The sequence below is a fragment of the Orbicella franksi genome, chromosome 13 (assembly GCF_964199315.1).
Source record: "Orbicella franksi chromosome 13, jaOrbFran1.1, whole genome shotgun sequence".
In the NCBI taxonomy this organism is placed as follows: Eukaryota; Metazoa; Cnidaria; class Anthozoa; order Scleractinia; family Merulinidae; genus Orbicella; species Orbicella franksi.
In genome coordinates, this window is record NC_138157.1 from 14,658,521 (window position 1) to 14,678,850 (window position 20,330).

General features: G+C 38.7%; 5 protein-coding genes and 1 pseudogene across 5 annotated transcripts in view; 4 read left to right on the top strand and 2 right to left on the bottom strand.

The window, feature by feature from the left end:
• Window positions 1-9,225, bottom strand: part of LOC145464801 (3-dehydrosphinganine reductase-like) — a 13,617-nt gene extending 4,392 nt beyond the window's left edge. Inside the window, exons 1-9 of the mRNA XM_081448597.1 lie at window positions 9,169-9,225; window positions 7,860-8,922; window positions 7,646-7,735; window positions 3,494-3,550; window positions 3,149-3,211; window positions 2,461-2,556; window positions 1,715-1,828; window positions 1,112-1,189; window positions 418-501 (exon numbers count right to left, since the gene is read on the bottom strand). Of these exons, the coding sequence (XP_081304723.1) occupies window positions 418-501; window positions 1,112-1,189; window positions 1,715-1,828; window positions 2,461-2,556; window positions 3,149-3,211; window positions 3,494-3,550; window positions 7,646-7,735; window positions 7,860-7,964 (687 nt within the window). The 5' untranslated portion in view covers window positions 7,965-8,922; window positions 9,169-9,225. The remainder of the gene's footprint in view (window positions 1-417; window positions 502-1,111; window positions 1,190-1,714; window positions 1,829-2,460; window positions 2,557-3,148; window positions 3,212-3,493; window positions 3,551-7,645; window positions 7,736-7,859; window positions 8,923-9,168) is intronic.
• The window catches only part of LOC145464797 (uncharacterized), a 101,027-nt gene that overhangs the window by 42,784 nt on the left and 37,913 nt on the right, over window positions 1-20,330 (top strand). The window lies entirely within an intron of this gene.
• Window positions 9,090-12,402, bottom strand: LOC145464803 (uncharacterized). The gene is made up of 2 exons (XM_081448601.1): window positions 12,249-12,402; window positions 9,090-11,758 (listed from the first exon to the last, which is right to left on the bottom strand). The coding sequence occupies exons 1-2, from the start codon at window positions 12,393-12,395 to the stop codon at window positions 10,973-10,975; spliced, it is 933 nt and encodes a 310-aa protein (XP_081304727.1). The 5' UTR covers window positions 12,396-12,402; the 3' UTR covers window positions 9,090-10,972.
• LOC145464810 (peptide deformylase, mitochondrial-like) lies at window positions 12,759-14,037 on the top strand. The gene has a single exon (XM_081448607.1). It carries the CDS (start codon window positions 12,775-12,777, stop codon window positions 13,453-13,455), a length of 681 nt encoding a protein of 226 aa, XP_081304733.1. The 5' UTR covers window positions 12,759-12,774; the 3' UTR covers window positions 13,456-14,037.
• On the top strand, window positions 18,130-18,618 carry LOC145465056 (uncharacterized). The gene is made up of 2 exons (XM_081448855.1): window positions 18,130-18,156; window positions 18,255-18,618. The coding sequence occupies exons 1-2, from the start codon at window positions 18,130-18,132 to the stop codon at window positions 18,549-18,551; spliced, it is 324 nt and encodes a 107-aa protein (XP_081304981.1). The 3' UTR covers window positions 18,552-18,618.
• LOC145465058 (uncharacterized) lies at window positions 18,563-18,874 on the top strand (annotated as a pseudogene).

Here is a 20,330-nt window from a genome sequence, read left to right on the forward strand (position 1 = left end):
TCTCTCTCTAACTGACATGTGACAGTGAACACCTTATTTTTCTGGGGAAACCTGACAAATGTTAGCAAATGCTTTAATCTCTGCGGGGCTGCTTTAGGCTCTACTTTGGCCCTGAAGAGGTTTGTTTGGATGAAATTGTTTTGGGACAGCTTTTTAGAAATCCATGTGGGTAAACATGCTATTGATTGATATAAGGCAAGCTCAACTATAGACATTGCTTGCATACATGTACATGCTTGCTAAATGTGAAGTTCAGCATGTCCAATAAATATCTTTTAACAAATAAGTTATTGTTATCATTAAATAGGTATTGCCTTCAAAAGACATCCATGGGCAATGACTTTCACAGAGAAGCCAAAAATATAAACATAACACCATTATTAAAGGGAAAATTATATGACCTTACACGTGTAGTACCTTGTTCTTATTCTCATTTTCAAATCCTGGTGTGTCTGTGTCTGGTGGAAAAACCACAGAGACAGCAACATTGTATGGCTTTACCTGAAATGAAAAGGAGGAGTGAGAGTTGAGTACACTCGCACACACTAGCATTTTAAGTCTGAGAGATTCAGTGAAATACTAGGATTGCTAACTCAACTGCCAGTCTAATTCCTCTTGACTAAAAATCCAAAGGAATTGATTTAGCCTCATCTGACAATGCTAATAGAAATTCAACTGTTACTCAGGTGCTTTGAGGCTGAGAATATGTGCAACAATTGGATGCATCACCAAACAAGTCTGACTTGAAAAGTGTGATTAGTTTCCAGCAAATTTCTTGGAAATCATCCAAAGCTAATCCGACCTATACTCTCAGAATACCATAAGCTTGACAAGTGTCAATTATCAATACAATCAATCAATTAATCAATCAAAAACTTTATTACATGTCAAAATATTGTTAGCTGAGGGGAACCACACCTCTACTAATTAACCATTTAAAACTAATAATACTAAATGATTAAAAGCCTACTATAAACTTAACACACACAAAAAAAATAACTGAAAATAAATAAAAATCCTAATTGGAAAAAAATTCATTCTGTTACGAGTTTTATAATAATGTTCTCCATCAGACAAACATCCATACTAAAGAAATGATAATCACACTTACCTCCATAAAAAGAGTTTCTGCAAAGCCTCTTACAGCAAACTTTGAAGGAGAATATGCAGTGAATCCAAATAATCCAAACTGGAAAAGAAAATAGTTTGACAGAGAAGACTTTAAACTGAACACTCAAAGCCTCAAACCAAGGTAGCTAGGTAAAGTCTGCATACAAGCCAAGTGGCCCATCACGCTGGAACTTATCCAGGTTTCTGTAGCATGAAGTGACTAGGAGAATTTCTTCTTCCCCCTGGGAATGCTAGTCCATCGCAGGGTTACCCTGGGCAACATTAAGTTTGCCGGTACCAATTTATACACCTGGGGGGAGAGAGGCACTGTGAGAGTAGAGTGTCTTGCTCTTGAACACAACACAACGTCCCCAGCCAGGCCTCAAACTTGAACTGCTCGATCTGGAGATGAGCACACTTAACCATGAGACCACCATGCGTACCACCCACCACCTCAAACCAAGAAATCCATCTTATTTTCAGGTGTATGCTCATAACATCAATTACATTAAAAGTAGAGCACAATGCTAATCATGAGAAATTATTACTTGATGTGATATGCAATTTCACAAGCTTATAAAAAGGTGAATTTTACATACAGTACCTGCCCACCTATTGACGAGACAAACACAATATGTCCTTTTCTTCTCTGTTTCATCTTCTCTACAACAGCATGACTTGTAAAAACGCTGGCCAAGTAGTTTGTGTTTATCATGGCCTGTAATTGAATTCAAACTTTTAAAACCATTTTCATCAGGGTGCTGAACTGAAAATTGCCTCTTACCTTTAAACAGTAGTTACTGTCGATATCTATACATGGTATTTTAACATGTTGACCATATCGTGTACAATGTACCTAGAGCTGAACTTTAAGATGCAAATTGCAGGAAATATGTTGTAAGAATCTAATTTTGTTAATTTAATTAAAGACAAAGTGGGAAGTATAACAATTAACTTTTTTTCTTTTTAGTTGATTATTTCTTGTATTCACCACTTTCTGCATTTTTGTTTTTGATATGGTAAGATAGAACAAAGGAAGTTTTATAGTAAGCTCCAGGCTATACTTATTAAAACTTGATATTTCAGACGTTGTTTTGTACTTCATTAGCATTTCTATACAAATCATATACTTCAATTAACTGGAGAAGACATCTAAGATCAAATGAAACATGTCTTCTGAAGTCAAAACTGTTGTTGTTGGTTATAATTATTTCTTAATAATTAAGCTTAAATAATGATATATCAGCTGGATTGCTGTTCCTTTAATGACACACTATAACATTATTTTCTCACACTTGGCAAACTAATAATACAAATGTTAATTGATATACTTTTTGACAAGACATTAACCTTAAAGTCCTCCACTGGAGTTTCTTCAAACAAGCCACAAACTGCAAAACCAGCACAGTTTATGAGAATGTCTATTGGACCCATGGTTTCACAAGCCTAAAGGTGCAATAAAGGAAAATATTCATGATTGGAATATGGACCAGTTGCTATTTACCAGTCTCATTGCAGTTGCAGTAAAATATCTGCATGTATGTCTAATAATTAAGTGGCTGAGGCTTCTGCCCCTGGAAGGTGAAGGTGGTGGTGAAAGTCAATAAGTGGTTTGGTTGGTGCCATACAATGTAACCAGCATGTTGCAGGTACTGTTCAAGATCACTAAACTGAAATCACAATTTTGGAAAAAGATGTACAATATATGTAATAGCTTCTTATTAATCTCAAATTATTACTTAAGACTAATTAGAATCATTACAATTGATTGTTTTGAAAAAAAAAAACTGTGTAAAAAGATGACGCGGATACAAGGCAAGCGCTGCCCAAATTAATAAAAATAAAGTTTCCTTGTTTTGTGTGAAATACCCAAGGTTTCAATATTCTGGGAGGTCATAAACTTGCTCCAAGAATTATTTGATGAGTGATTCATGCCACAACGTAATAATTGTTTTGAAAAAGTGTGGGGTTACCGTTTTTGTTGTTGTTGTTGTTTTATTTGTTTTTTTACACAAATTTTTTTGGGATGTTCACAAACCTGGTCTAATGTATTTTCTACATCTTGTGCTTCACCAGAAAGATCCACAGATAAAGCTAGGACCTGAATGGGAAGAAACATCAGTTTCACACATAACTAATACTAAATTAAATGTATCTGTTGACTAGTTTTAAAGCAACTGACAAGAATGTGTTGAGCACCGTGTTGTGGGGTCCAAAGTTATTTCTTATCACTGACCATTATTTGTTTTAATAGGTTATTTTTATGTTACCAGTTAATCATATTCCCTGAAAATATTTTCAAATAAATTCAAACAAACAAACTACATACATGACTGCATACACTTGGAAGTGATCTTATTAGTATTATTAAGAAAGCAAATACCTTTCTCTCTGGGGCTAAATGTTTCTTAACTTCTTTTAATGTTTCTTCCAGTCTAACCTGGTATTTTATAGAAAAACAGAGAACAAAAGTTTTTTTAGTACCAGGGATCCAATATATTGGTTCCTTCTCCAAGTTGTCAGTCGGGCAAGTATGCCAGATATCATACTTGCCCTGGCAGAGTTTTATTTGCCCATTCAAAAGGGCAATGGACAACTGTGAATATAAGTAATGTAAGTAGTTGAACTGTAAAAAAAAAAAAAAAAGAATATGGATCCTGGCAGTACCACACAGTCTATTCACACAATTAATTAATGTGGGGTGACGTTGGACACGGCAAGCACGAAAATTCTCTGGCTGAATGTAAGCATCAAACTTGTTGACAAAACAAGACATTTGTTAGGAGACATCAAGCTTTATGATTGTTAGGATAGATGAATTTTTTACTCGTTTGTCTCACAATGGAGTCACTTTGAGATGCAGATCGTGACATTTCGACTGCTATACTGCTAGTCTTCATTAGGCAATGAGGTCAATTGTTGCATTTTGCCAATTTTGTAGCCCCTTGGTTCACTGCTATTGGTGCATTTCGATCCTGCCTACAACAACAAGGCATATGCACTGTCTTTAAATCTGACAAAACTCTTAGGTCCTACTTAAGTGTGACCTAAAGACACCCTTGAACCAACAAAACAAGACAGTGTTGTTTATAAGATTCCTTGCGAATGTGGCAAGGTGTATATTGGAGAAACAGGGTGAGCTATGTAAGAGAGGAGGATAAAAGAACATGACAGAGACATGCGGCTTGCTCGTACACAAACCTCTGCAATTTCAGAACACGCCAATGAGATGGGGCATTTACCCATTTGGGACAAAGTCAAGTTTATTGATCGTGACCCTCACTGGTACACACAAAGGGTCAAGGAAGCTATCCATATAAGACTTCATCCAAATAACATCAATAGAGATGGTGGAATCGAAATTCCTGAAACATGGATACCGTAAATCCTCGAATTAACGCCCGGGACGCTTATTTCAAATTTAGGAGAAGATGGGGTGTGCTTAATCAAGGGGGGTGCTTATTTAATTTTTCCCAAATGGTGGCCTGACATGATCATTTTTTTTTAATACATCATCTGTGCAACATAAGCTGTTTATCAACAAAAAAAGCAGATCTTTAAGTTTAAATTGTGGCACCATTAGTACTTAACGTGTTCCCAAACTGAAACAATGTACAAATCTAATACCACACGACAAAAATTATACATCCTTTGTTGTCTCAGTACCCGTCCACAAAATGGGGGGAGGGAAGGGGGGCGCTTATTCGAGGGGGGCACTTATTTTAAATTTTGGCTGACAGGAGGGGTGCTTATTTGAAGGGGGCGCTTATTCGAGGGGGGTGCTAATTCGAGGATTTACTGTACCTACAATCAGAAAGCACAACAGCCAGTCAGAATGCGGACCTATGAGGGAACAGCATCACAAAGTCGGAATAATAATGAGGATCAAAATGCACCAATAGCAGTAAACCAAGGTGCTACAAATAGCGACACGCAACAATTGACCTCATCGCCTGATGAAGACTAGCAGTATAGCAGTCTAAACATCTTGATCTACATCTCAAAGTGACTCCATCGTGAGACAAACGAGTGAAAAATTCATCTATCCTATCTTACACCACAATGAATAATGTACACATCTTCAATGACATTTAACCAGACATGTTTCTAAAAAAGTTTATCACTGCAGTGACAGCACTTTCTGGGTGCCAGGTTCACCAAACTTAACCACAGTGGGGCTGCCACAACCCACTGAGTCATATTAACAGGTTGCTAATTATACTATAAAAAAGCGATACACTGAGCATTAATTCGGGCCAAGAAAAGAGGGAAATGGAACTTGGATTCTCAAACTCCCAAACCTATAGCTCTCCTCACACCCATTCTAGCCAACCTTTGCATGGGTCATCACAAAACTTAGGATTTGGCTTGATCAATATAAGGACCCAGCTATTATGTTATTTTCACTGCAGATATGTTGAGAATACGTTCTGTTTATCCAGCAAGGAGCTATTATTTTTTGATCATTTAGCTTTTCCAGCAGTACATGTATATCCCTAGGCAGACCACAGAGAAGTTGGGGGACACAAAAGGAGAATTTAAATCAATTTTTGACAAGGGACAAGAACAAGTTGTTGAAGTTCAAATAACAACTAGACAAAAGTTTGCAAGGTTTCATTAGTGTCATTAAAAACAAATCTCAAAAATATCAATACAGATATTGCACGACAAAAGAGGGACGTTCTATCATTGAGAAATGATATTTGTGTACGGTAAGAGAACTTCAATTCACTTGATCATCCCACCCTATAATTATAATCCTTCTGGAACACCTGGGAGAACACTCCCTGGGACCAAACGGATACAGAGTATCTTCACTATTTTGAATAACTTATATCATTAATTTAGTAAAATAGAATTTTAACCTCCATATTTCAACAAGACAATTCTAACATTGTATCAGTTCAGAATCCAGTACTCACTATGAATCAAGTGAGAGTGAGCCTCAATTTTTGAGGAATTGAGGAGAGTGGTATAAATCTTCCTTGTTATATCTCCCAACTCAAATAGGGTGAACATAATTGAGTCATTAATAAGTGCTTGGTTTTTGTTTGTTTGGTTTTTTTTTTCAAGCTACACGTAAGTTGTGCTTTAACCAATATAATACCAATGATTTGGGAGAGGCGTAATGCGTTTATATCATATGCCTTGGTTAGTTTTAGGAAAGTAAAATTGTGGATAATTTCATGTAAGAAAGAACAGATTGGGTGATTCCAGAAAATTTCCATACCATGCCATGGGTGGCATGAACATTTGAGCTCCCTTACGTTTAGAAATTCCAAAATGACCTACCCCATGCCCTCCAAATTCCAAAATCATTAATCCCCACTCCCTTCTTGATTTCCCTTCCTAACTTGAACCCTCTGGATTCCTTGTTTGACTCCTCACGTCTTCCAACAAAAGAGATTTTATGCTTCCACATCTTCCCAGTTGTTTTTGCTGATAATTTTCAGTTAAACAACTGTCTACAGGGCGCAATATTGCAACCAATATGATCACATGCTTTCATGACTAAATGTTCAGCAACTAAAACTTCCTCCTCTTTAGTCGCAATTTTGCAATTGGTTTTTGACTAAACTAATGAAGAAATAAAAATTTCAATTGTTTTGTGTCCTAATTACCATAAAAATAAGAACATGTATAGGCAAATCTGGCCTAATTTACTTTTGATATTACAAACAATATTCACTCAATCAGATGCCATCATAGCAGTTTCTTTATGAATATATATCACTGGCGCATGGTAACCAAGCATCTTTCATTGCAAACAAATATCTAACAAGAAATTCATCAACTTTAAGGCCTCTGGAGCCCAATGTACTAACCAGACTTTATCAGTGTTCTTTAAATGAACACGAAAACATATGCCTGATCAAACGATGCTTGTCTTGCATGTTGCTATCCGCAGTTGTCAGCTGTGTCGTCTAACCTCTATGCCTTTGCATTTCCAGTTCAAAGAGCCTCCCCTTGCCCACGGAATTCCAAAAAGCCAACCGTGGTATACGTATGGATATTTTCTGGAATCACTTATTGCCAGTGATGTGGGAACAGGGAAATCAGAGAATAGGCCATTTTCGAGTTGCCTTTTGCCTCTGTGTCAAAATGAGTCTGTGCGAAACCATTCATATGGAAATGTGTGCCACTTAGATGTACATGTTCATTTCCATGCAAATCAAACTCATTTTCATATGAAAGGTTTAGCACAATGACTCATTTTGAAACAGAGGCACAAGGAAACACGGAAATGGACTATTGGACTCCCAGTTCTCCCTCACCCCCCTGGTAGTGACTAGCAGCTCTCTTAGGCTTGTAATTCTATTTGTCATCATTGCAGCAGCTGTAATTGTTTTGGGGCTAGGGGGGCATTGTTTCTGTTGTTTGTTCTATTTTCCTCTCAAAGGGCTTCAAGCCATTCATGTCAGACCTTACGAGAGCTGCTACATGACCCATCCCCTCCCCCCAGCCACTACCACGATTTGGTTCCCACTTTCTGTACATTGGTTTCCTATGCATACGATATTTCGCCAAGTCTAACCATATTCCGCGCCAGAATCGTTACGTTGGCCCCGCATTTTGCGAGTTTCATTGCCACTGCTTTTCCAATACCACTTGATCCTCCAGTGACCTGAGATAAAGATAAGTTATAATCAGCGGACTAGAGCGTGACTCGCGAGCGAACAATCAAGACTCCTGCAAGACTACATGTGCAAGAGAAAAGTATTGCAATTGTTGGCTACGTGAAAACCTACCACCACGTGAGCCCCATTGACTTCAGTTTTCTTCCTCGTGAAAAAGTCGTAGGTAAAAATGCCAAGAAAGCCAGCAAACAAGGCAAGAATAATCAACTCCAGCATACTCGGGCTGGATTTTCGAAACTACACTTGGAGGACTGGGACAACTTCGAAGAACCGCTGACCAGATCATTTTGTTAGGTGCGTTTATTGACACGGGGAGGGAGGGACAGTATATATTGGTAAATTACTAAGAAAAAAACTGCACTAAAGAAAGTCGGACGATTAAAAAATCCCTTACATTGATTTGTTTACGATGTACCACGATGACTAAAAATTTGCTGCAGTAAAAAAGTTCTGATGGTTCATGATGATTCTGATTGGCCTGGAGATTTACCACTGGACAAACAACACGACTTTTTTTTTTTGCAAACCTCTTAGCATTCTGGTGGGTTACCAATCATGCCTAAAAGTTATCAAGATCAGAGTTTCCTCCCCAACAATATTCGTCAAATTATGCTGTCTCCCCAGTCTGAGAAATTTCCACTTGCAAATTAAAACAGAGGTCCTCAGAAGCTATCAGAAGAACATAACAAACATTTTCAACTGTAGTTTGAAAACTTGCAGTCCACCTTTTGTCTCTGCTGAGTCTGACAAGTGTTTATTCCCATGAGCATGAATGCAAAAAGGGCAAAAAGGGGGTATCCTGCACCCTGGCTCTTTCCCATTCCCCCATTAATTGAGAACACACTGAAATGAAGTGACTCCAGTGATCTGATTTTGCCCCCTTAGAAAAGTAAGATACCCTTAGTTAAAGGCATTTTTATAATACAAAAAGTGCCCCATTTCTAAATGCTCCATAATTTACGGTTAATTTTGATCCAATAATTTGAATAAATTCAACTAAGATCATGGTTAATTTATTTAGTTTGCAAACTTCAGAGATTTTGAAGTGAAAAAGGTGCCTAGTAATCTGTCAGCTACCATTTTTCATTATGTCCCTGGGTATTACACTTTATATCAATTTTTATATGGTGGTTGCAGGTCAAGAAAGTAAAATGAAATTAAAATTTCTTTAGGCCTGGACAAGGTAATTATGGCTACATTTATCACTCATCAATAAAAGATACTATTAATTGTTGACATAACTTAAGCCACACCACAAAAATGAATTACATGTATGGTAAATTCAGAGCATCTCTGTCTCCATTTTAAAATGAGCTTTAAAATGACAACAACAACAACAACAACAATAACAACAACAATCCTTTATTTACACATGATTTAGTTTAAAGCAATAGGTTTGCTTGTGGCGTCGTGTTTACACTATAAAGAGAAATATATACAACAATAATATGATGATTCTTCAATTCTAGAAGTAGAACATGGTTAATGGAAGTCTGAAAATTCATCCAAGTACGCACCACAGGGTTTGTACCCTTTTCCAAAAACAAATTTCCAGGACTTTTCCAGGACTCAGATTGTTTTTTCCAGGATTCTAAAATTCACATTAAGGTTACTTCAAACCTTCGCGGGTGTCCTCCAGAAAAAAATTCATACGCGCACTGTTTTGAAGGAAACCCCCACAAACTATATATCAATAGAAAGGTTATAAAATGTAGATTTTGATAAAATTACATTCTTTTTTGCCGACGCTTTAGGGGTCTGCATAAGCTTTGGCCATGCCCAGATTGGTCTCTTTTAGGGGTTAAATTCAAAATTTCTGACGAGCATCCCCGTCCACTCCATATGGGAGTCCCCCCCCCCTGGGGCTGAGGAGTCCATGCCTTTTGGGGATTACAACACCTTGGCGGTTTATTAACTTTGATTAAAAAAACTCTTTTTCCCAATAACTCGCGTGCATTTTAATATTTTATTTTTGTTTTTTGGAAAATGTTACCTTGAATAATGAACTTTAATTTGGTTGGAAAAAGAAAATTTGGAAAAAGTAGCCCCACGAAGGTTTGAAGTAACCTTAACCCTTTCACTCCCAAGATCTCAATGTTAATTCTCCTTACTGTCTGCCATACATTTCATTTTTACTTGAGTTTAACAGATTTCCAGAACTTTCCAGGAGCAGTAGCCTTTTTCCAGGACTTTCAAGTCCTGGAAAATGCCACAACAAAATCCCAGGACTTTCCAGGTTTTCCAGGACCCGTACGAACCCTGGCACTAGTTATGCAATGCTTTCGAATGGTATACCATGTATTATAATCCATCAAATATTTTCGCTCGTGCGCGATTGGTCTAAACACATCACCTGACCGAATATCCGAGAATATTCCCCAATTTTCAAAACTGCGTGCGTTGCGAAAAAGATTTGAAGAATAATAAACACAATAACCTCCATTTTGGGCGAAAATATGCTCGGATATTTGTCCTTGGACATTATCTGTTCCTTGAAGCTCACAGTTTTCGGAACAAATAATGTCTGTGGACAAATATGCAAGCATATTTTCGCACCAAATGGAGACTATTGTTTATATATACCACAAGTCACTTGAATTTTTTCAATATACACACAAGCCTTTAGCCAAGTGTGCATACCAAGAAAATACAAGTGACACGTGGAATATTCCATGGCATACAACTCACGAGAGTGCGCTGCATAACTATTTTGAACCACGCCATTGAAAATGTAGCCTGCGAACGCAGACGTATTTCCGGCTGTCGCTTGTCTCTGCCGAAAATAGCGTCTGCGAACCCAAGCCAGGAAACGATTTCTGTGACGTAATGACTTTTGTTTCTCCTTGGCCAATCAGATTCCGTGATAGAATGAAACTTGAGTGCTCCTTGCAGCAAATACCTAACGCAGTAGTTCTGAAGCTACTTGAGCTAAACTGTGACTGGCTTAAAATTCCTACATCACAGAAATCATTTCCTGGCTGGGGTTCGCAGACGTTATTTTCGATGGAGACAAGCGACAGCTGGAAATATGTCTGCGTTCGCAGGCTATTGAAAATGTAGTGGCCAACACAGTCAATGCGACATATGTGCGGTGCATGATGGGAAGGTTAGATGTAATACTGTCAAAAATACAATGGCTTTCCTGTATTCTGATTAGCTGTATTTTCTATGGTATGGTATAAAAGTATTTATGTGTGAAATGTGACAGGTATGGGTAATTTTCCTTACACAATGACACTCAGATTTTTTTCGCTGTGCAAAGATTGTCTCTTGTCATCTATGTCTTTATAAGCAGGCTCCAGAGTAAGTTCATTAGCCTGCTCTAAAAGCTTGTGTGCATTAGAGTCTCTCAAAGCAAACAGAGTAATTCCAGATTTATATGCAGCAGGAATAGTAACATGTGTTGTTAATAGCTCTCTGTGTTTAAGCTCACTCCCATGAAGTAATAACAAAGTTTCTTCTTTTACCATCTGATCAATCTGCTCTCTAACTTTCAGTTCATTCCATCTGTTTCCATCTGACTTCCAGCAAGAGTAATCAAGAGTATTACTCCATCTCTGTAAGATGTCATGACGTCGAATTAGAAGGACAGATTCACTACATAGTTCTTTAGATACCACATCAAAGGGACTCACTCTTTGAGGGTTAGTAAGATGAACACCATTCTCGCTCACACCACAAATAACCTGATGATGCCACGCATCTGGTATTGTTCCATCATCTAAAGGCACCTTTTGACAGTTTAGAGTTGCCAGTGGTATTACACCATTCATTAGCCAGTATTTCAACCAACTTGATAAGTCAAAGTCACGCTTGGGGTACATGTGAAAGAAATGTCCTATTACCTCACCATTTGTCAATTTATCAAGCCCCTCAATAAGGTCTTTGTGTGTTGTTCCTGCAACACTGCGTGACAAGAGGTATTGGGGCAAAGGAGCACTAAGATCTCTCAGTCTTGTATTTACTGCATTAATTGCCATATCCACCAATGCTGACCTTCCAAGTAATTTCTGCATTCAATCAATCAATCAATCAATCAATCATTCATTCAATCAATCAATCAATCAATCAATCAGTCAGTCAGTCAATCTATCAGCCCGTAAATCAGTCAATAAGCCAGTTAGCCAGTCAGTTCGTCACAGTTAGTCAATTGATCCAATTATTATTATTATAATGTTCTGATATTTTGTACCAAAATCACGCAAGATAAACACTTCAATTGAAATAAGCTTAATAAAAAAATGGGGAAACATCGGTGTCGACAGCTGGAAAAAAAAGAGAGAGAGAGAAAAAAAGATTTCTTTTGTTTCATTGCCTGGAAACTTGAACTGGAAGCTGGGTCAGGAAAATAAGCTAATGACAAAAATAAATCATTTGAAACATCCTAGAAATCATAACTTAAGACAGAAGCATATCACCTAGAATAGGTGATATGCTCCTGCTTAAGTTTACGTCTTATTTGCTGTAGTTAACAGGTCTTGAAATCCTTCCTTGCCTTACCAGAACATTTAAAACTGCAGTAGCTCCACAAGCCGAAGTGCCAACTTGATTTACTTGTTTTTCTGCGACCTCGGTCTCGTCCCAAAGCACAACCCTTTCAGGAAGTTTATCCTTTTCGTTCGCTGCATACGAACTATCAACCGCCATCTTTGTTTGGGTGGAAGTAGCATGACAATCTGGAAGGTGGTAAGGGAGGGGTGGTACATATACACTGCATTGACTTCGCTTGCTTCTTTGTTTGTTACTTCTTTAGCTTGTGAAAAATAAAACGCTTTTAAAATTTTGCATTTTCTCTTAGAAAATAGACTAAAATGACTTTCTTCTCCGCAATAAGACAATCTGGAGGTTGCGTTGCTTCTTATCAGCACCATCAGTGTCCCCGTCGCCCACCCCGACAGAAACGTTTCTGGAGAGGAAAGACTGTGCCCAAGCCAAAAAGAAACCAGTGACACATATCGTGACAAAAAAGAAAGAGAAAGCAACAGAGATAGCATTTCCCGGTAAACCTATCCTTCTATTCCAAAATATGGCTCTTTCTCCATCTAAATTAATTAAACTGGACTCTTCATATGGTGGTTTTTGTACTAAATGTCGTCAAGTTTCAAAATGGCTACCTGGCTCGCTTAGAACTCTTCTAAACATGGACAGTCTTCGCGCTCGACAGGTCGGCGATCCGATCTTACGGGCGGAAGCCGAGACTGTGGACATCACGACTATCCATTCTCCTGAGTTCAAGGAAATGGTCGAGCGAATGTTCAAAGTCATGAGGAAAGCGAAAGGTCAGGGGATTGCTGCACCACAGATTGGAGTGGGACTTCGAGTGTTCGCAATCGAATTTACAGGACAACATATCAAGGCGTTGAAGGACCGAGGACTCTCCGATAAAGAAATCAAACGCATGGGTATTGCCTTAGTTCCTCCGAGGGTTTTCATCAACCCCGAGTTTAGAATAATTGACTCCACGTTACTGGCATTCCGTGAGGGATGTTTAAGCGTTGAAGGTTTCTCGGCAGTTGTCCCTCGAGCAAAAGAAATTGAAGTTACAGCCCTGGACATGGAAGCTCGGCCAGTCACGTGGAGAACATCTGGGTGGCCAGCGAGAATCGTTCAACATGAAGTTGATCACCTGAAGGGGAATCTATACATTGACTGTATGCTGTACAAATCATTTATGAAAAATGATTGGAGAGATTATACGAAGAAATAGGCTAAGGGCGTGCAGTTGTACATATGTACGAATAATCTGGGATAATAAATTAGAGAATAGCCCAAAGAAAATATGCACGCCGATTGGTTTAAAATCGTGTTTCCATTTAACAATTAGATCGTGAGCTCGAGATTTCTTTCCTGTCAACTGTCACGTGATAGAAATCAAGAGTGAATAATCCAATTGTTTTAGTTTAAATTTACTAGTGATTCAAAACTTTATCTAAATTCTCTTAACAGACACTGAAAACGCCAAGAAGCGCCTTTCATTTTGTTAACAAGGGCACACTGCTACGCTACTCACTATCTGGAATAGATAGTGAGTAACGTAGCCAATCAGAGGACGGCATTCGTGATAGCACGCTTGCAGCGTTATACTAAAACTCATAGAAGCACAGAATTAGCACAAACTGTTGACATAACGATGGCTCAAGCAAAGAGAATTTACATATTAATGATCAAAGTAAGCAAGCTGTTTCCTCACTTTTATTGCAAGTTTTCTTATTCTAATCAATGCACAGCTGAACTTTTCCTGTATACAAAGATTGACATCAATTCTCTTAGTTGTTCACAACCATCAAAAAATTTACCCTTTGTTTTAACAGCCAATAGATCTTTGGTGTGCACATTAATAACAGAGTTTAACCTATGCGGTGCAAAGCGTCCATATTCTCGAAAGAAACCATTTCTTTTATTTGCAAAATTATGTCTTAACAATACCAGAGATGATCATTAATACTGCAGTATGCACTGGACATGAAATAACTGGTTTTCTCAAACTCATTAATAATTCACCAAGTTTAAACAAAGGAAATCATGGCCATGACAGTGCTAGAATATCTGATCTTAATTAGCATAGAGTTTTGCAAATTTACTCCTCCGTTTTCTCCATAGTTTTAGTTTTGATTGAGAAGTTATATCAAGCACTCAAGACAGTGTTTGACCACATTTCCAAACACCTCGAAGTTTGTCAAAAATACTGCGCTACGCATCATATTTTCAACTCTCTTTTCGGTGTTTGGAAATGTGGTCAAACACTGCCTTTCATGTTTGATATATTACGTAAACTTGGATCTCCTCTTGGGTTGAAGATGAAAGTGGAGAATGATTATCGCAGTAAATTTTCCAATTTAAGCAATTGGAAAGAGAAGCCTGAAAAAAATCAGGGCTTTCATCTTCAACCACAGTTCAAATATGAATTATTTCATATGTACTTCACATCATTTCACTCCTCACGGGAAGATATGAACTCAATTAATTGACCTCTCTCCCAATGTGTGGCTTCATAGCTCAGTTGGTAGAGCATCGCACCGGTATCACGGTGGTCACGGGTTCAAATCCCATTGAATCCCTGATTTTTTTCAGGCTTCTTCTTTCCAATTGCTTAAATTGGAAAATTTACTGCAATGCTCATTCTCCACTTTCATCTTCAACCGCAGTTCAAATATCAATTATTTCGTATATACTTGACAAAGTTACGTTTGTTTTAATAGTTGTAAGTGTTTTAGTTCCCAATGAAGTAGTGTATGCTACCCACACTACACAAACAGACTCACACCACTGTCTAGATACAAGGGCCTGCAGGCCAGCAGGAGCTTCATACATGGTTGTTGGCTTACACTTAAGTACTGTGCTTGTTATCACAAAAAAAAACAATTTTCTTAAAGGAAGCTAAGCACAATACTGCCACTCATATGAAAACTCAAAACTACATTGGAGAAAAAGGGAACATATACCCCCTGAGAGCTGAAATCAGCCATGGTGCTGACAATTTTAGGAGTAGAGGTACTAGGTAACAAAGAATTGCTGAAGGTAAGTGTCTCACACTACAAAATTTTTGTCATTGAGACTTGCGCTAACCTACACCTGCTTCAAATTTGTAATGGACTTCTATACTAATACATCTTAAAAAAACAACCCATGAACCCCCTAACATGGACTGAGTGCTCTGGCCTTTGATAGCAAAATAGCTATTTCTTCCTGTTTCACGATCCTATATTATTTGTCAGTAATACCATTGTTGAGCATTGCCACTTAAATAAAGCTGTCATTCACTCATAGGAAGATTACCATTGATACAATGAGTGTATAATTGTGTATAATTGCATAACAATGAGCGTATAATTGTGAAGAAAAATCTTCCTAAGAGTAAGCTGAGAAAGAAAAAAAGTTAACTTTTCTTTTCTCGCTTTTTTGTTGCCCCTTTATCCTTGGTGCACTGGCTGTATTTTTCAGTCTGGCCACAGCAACTCCATACACATCCATCTCGGTAACAAGGCCAGCCAGCCATTCCACACATACAGTCATCACAGTGGTATGCATACACTCCTGTATGGCCATTGACAGGTTGTCGTTTGGCACGTGCATCACTCACACCCTCCCAATGATGAGTTTTCACTTTCTTAAATCCAGCAGGTGGAGGAGGAGAGTTGGATCGCTTGTCTGCCATCTCGAAGCTGGAGAAGACAAGAACATTTTCCTTGTTTTTGCCGTCAAATCACAAAATTGCGCAGGTGTTAAGAAAATAGTAAAAGTACCACCTGTGACAGTTTTACCCTGCAGGTGGGGGGACTCCAATATCAAAAGGACAGGGGTGCTTGTCGGAAATTTTGAAAGGAACCCCTAAGAGGAACCAGGATCCTGTTTTGTGGGCATGGGTTGAGTTTTTTTCACCCCTAAGTTGTTTTAGAATTATTCTAAAACAACACTTTATCCCCAATCATATTTTTGTTCAGCTCAATACCCTAAAGGGTACCGCAAAAGCTCCTGCTGTGGACCTTTTGAGGTTGAATGCCCTAAGAGGTAGTCCCAGACCGCTTTTTAACCACTAAAAGGTACGTCGAGCACCCCGTCTTTTTCATATGGTAGTTCCCTCAGGAGTTTTGCTATTGTCATTACAATAATCATGTCTTTCTTTGTTCATTTCATTTTCCTAGAAGGCCTTATGTAATTGGAAAATTACATCATGGCTTTGTTTCTGCTTTCAGTTTCGAAGTCTTGTAATTTTCTCATAGCTGTCCAAGATAATACCTACTCCATTTTTAATCATTAAGGTATCTTGGGGTTGCAGAATCAAAGGGGCAATTGCTTCCAAAATGTTGCAATTTAAGAATTGGAACCTAATGAAATGCTTTAATCTAGCAAGGCCACAAAAGTAGAATTAAATTACTACGAGATACATGTCCAGAGGTCTCCAGAGTGTTTGCTCTTATTTCAGCCATAGTATTCACAATCTCATCCCTTTTTGGCTTCTCCAAAAAAGGGAGTGGCTAGCCACCGAATCCACCTACCCCCTGCTTAAACCGCCCCCTGCAGTGCATGTGGGCTGTTTGGATCTAAGCATGTATTCGACGGAGATAACTGGCATGGGCTGCTACTGCCGCTTATGAATGAAAGGAACTGGATTAAAAATAACGAAGCACTATGAATATGCGTCTTGTTGTGTTAGGCAGAAAATTAATGTAATTTTACATAGTCAGGCAAGTTAGAGTTATCAAGAAAAACACATGCAGTGTTGTGATACGGGCAAAGATGTTAAGATCTTGAAATTTCGTTTCCTACCTTCGATAAAACAAAGTCTTTACCGACTTTAGACCCTGCCAATGTTCAAATATTCCAAAAAAGGACAAGAAGCTGCACACAAACAGAACATACACCAGCGGCTAGCTGTAATGCAAGTGCGGCCAAACGGGCAGCGAGATTGTCGTGTAGCAGCAGCGTGTGGCAAATTAGGGAGTTTAAGCAAACCGCTACGGCTGGCTCTGATACGGCTGCCGGAAGTAAATTTCCCCCAAAATGAGACACTGCGCATGTACGTCGGTTGCATCCAGCCGTAGCGGGTGCCGTAGCGTGAAATCTGACTACGTGATTCGGGATGTTTTGCCGTAGTTGCGACTACGTCGGGTTTATTTCACTTCTCTGGCCCTTTTCAACGGACATCTCGGCATTTTAAGAATTCCATTGGATACTATATCCTTTAAACTCAATTTAAGTCAAAGATTGTGTCAAGGTTGCCTTTCATAAGCCTGTAAATCCGTATCCTGAATTTACGATAAGTTTTGGCAAAGCTGTTGAAATGGCGAAGCGAGTCAAGTGAAATATTCGTGTTGAGCACGAGGTTGTTTTTCTTCGATTAAGTTTGCTTTGAGGGTTTAGTGAAGATGTTTTATATCTGGATAACTATACGATGCAATTTTGCTTCTTTGAGTATTGATATATTTGTGTTCTTCACTCGATATTTTTTGAGATATTTGTCTCTGAAATTATATATTTCATCCATCAAATTTTTATGGTACAAAGTGTATGGCATTCGCTTTCGCTCAGACATAATCTGTTCGTCCTACCGAATAACGGCCATCGTCCTTTGAGCGAAGCCATTTGCCTGTGAGAAACTAAATAAAAGAGATTTTAAACTCCTTAGCCGATGTTTCTCTCATCTTTGTATTTCGCTTTACTCGCTAAACTTAAAATTTGGCAGACCACCGAGACGTACTCTCCCCAGACCTTTTCAGTCACGGCGGCCGTAGTAGCACCAGCCGTAGTGATTTGCTTAAACTCCCCAATGGCTGTCGATGAGCGGTTTACCCACACCAACTACGTCACTAAATCACCAGTAATTTACATAATGAAATGGCACACTAGATCCTTGAAATAACATAATTAAATGACTAATAAAATGGACACGGTGGTCAATGGTTTAGTGGTATGTGGACCACAGATTATAACCCCCTGGATAAAAGCAGTCGCACGAGTTGCATGACGACAAGGCACAGTGGAAGTTAGGATTAATGGATTGGTTAGGATCAGTGGATCAGCAGATCAGTGGATCGGTGGATCGGTGGATCAGTGGATCAGTGGATCAGTGAAACAGGGGATCGGTGGATCAGCAGATCAGTGGATCAGTGGATCAGTGGATCAGGGGATCAGTGGATCAGGGGATCAGTGGATCAGGGGATCAGTGGATCAGTGGATCAGTGGCTCAGTGGATCAGTGGATCAGTGGATCAGTGGATCAGTGGATCAGGGGATCAGGGGATCAGTGAAACAGTGGATTGGTGGATCAGTGGCTCAGTGGCTCAGTGGATCAGTGAATCAGTGAATCAGTAAATTAGTGGATCAGTGGATCGGTGGATCAGTGGATCAGTGAATCAGTGAATCAGTGGATCAGTGGATCAGTGGATCAGTGAATCAGTGGATTCGTGGATCAGTGAATCAGTGGATCAGTTGATCAGTCGATCGGTGGATGGTGGATCAGTGGATCAGTGGATCAGTGGATCAGTGGATCAGTGGATCAGTGGATCGGTGGATCGGTGGATCGGTGGATCGGTGGATCAGTTGATCAGTGGATCAGTGGATCAGTGGGTTAGTGGATCAGTGGATCAGTGGATCAGTGGAACAGTGTTACCTAGGACTTGTAGGTAGCAGTTGTCGCGTAAGAAATGACAACAGTAGACAAAGGTAAATTGTGTATTCTTTTCACACCTTTATAACTCTCTTCCTACTCAACAAGATCGTGTGCTCCCTGTGCTGCTACCCACGTATGTGATAGCTTGTGGTAGCAGTCATCATAAAATGGAAAAAATATCCTGATGAAAGACGGCCAAAACGGTCGACGTAGCAACGACAGATATGAGTGTATGATTTACGAGTTTATTGACAAAGATAGTGGAGACAATAACAACAGGAACAAAATAAACGGGAATGAGTAACACTGAAATACAATAAACAAACTAAAATAAGCCTAATGCTAATAAAGAGTAAAACTAAACAAAATAAGCTAACTTAATTTGATGCAAATAACAAGACAATTGCAATAGGAAGATTGCATGACAAAAATAAAGAAACAGGAAACTGTGTGACAAAAACTGTGAACATTTGTAGAGTATTACATGAAATACAGAAATAAAAAAGGTTCAAGTTACAGGATTACACAATAGTGCTAAGCTGTGTACAAGCCAGTCACAAGTAATTACAGTGATGAAAACAGGCTACAAAACGTATAAAGGAACAGAAATGAATTTGGATTTGTGCAAACAATCACAAGTAATCAACAAGGATATGTGGTAAGCGAAAAATACAATATTTACTAGCAAAAACTATAAAACAAAGGAACAGAGATAAAGCGACATGCTGTGCTGATTAAAGGTCAAGAAAGCTAAAAGAATAATACTAACAAAAACACAAAACTAGTTAAGGCAACTAAAAGCGACTGCTAATTGAAACTAATGAAATAAAAGAAATGAATTAAACCTAAAGCCTTAAAGAAAAGTACAAATAAAACAAAATAATGCATTACCTACCAAGGGTTATTGAGAATATAACATTTGAACTAAACCAGTGCTTGAGAACTTGAGTATAGCTCAGAATAAACCAACTGAATCAACTGAATTTGCTGAACAAATGGTTGCCAATTTATAACAGATTTGAGGAAACTGTAGGAATAACTCTAAACCAAATAAGGCTAGGGAGTGTTTTGGTTGCCCATGAATACAGGATTTACTGGGTAAGCCGAAAACACTGACCCCCGGTCCGCGGACCCCCACAACCGACCGGGTCCGCGGGACTACCCTACGGACCGGTCCATGGACTACCCCTACGGACCCCCTCTACGGGCCACCCTAAAATAGTGTAAAAATAATAAATAATATTTCCCTTATGGGTTGTCTAATAAATTCAAACTCGTGTCGGTGATTTTTCGAGTGTTACACTGTGCAAATGTAACAGACTTGGGTTTTTAACACCCAACCTCCTTTCCCAAAAAAAATGCCTAAAAGCTGTTTTCAGCGTAAGGAGATGCCGATAGTAAGAAGGAAAGTTCTTACCTTCCATTAGTGGCTCAATCTGGCTATGGAAGATACATTTTTAGGTCGTTAATTGT

Excerpts from the sequence above, each read along its gene's own strand:
- LOC145464803 (XM_081448601.1), bottom strand. The coding sequence starts at position 12,395 with ATGGCGGTTGATAGTTCGTATGCAGCGAACGAAAAGGATAAACTTCCT. Across the intron at positions 11,759-12,248 it reads CTGCAGTTTTAAATGTTCTG|AAATTACTTGGAAGGTCAGC; the intron begins GTAAGGCAAGGA and ends GATTGAATGCAG.
- LOC145464810 (XM_081448607.1), top strand. The coding sequence starts at position 12,775 with ATGGCTCTTTCTCCATCTAAATTAATTAAACTGGACTCTTCATATGGT.
- LOC145465056 (XM_081448855.1), top strand. The coding sequence starts at position 18,130 with ATGGACACGGTGGTCAATGGTTTAGTG. Across the intron at positions 18,157-18,254 it reads CGGTGGTCAATGGTTTAGTG|GATCAGTGGATCAGCAGATC; the intron begins GTATGTGGACCA and ends TGGATTGGTTAG.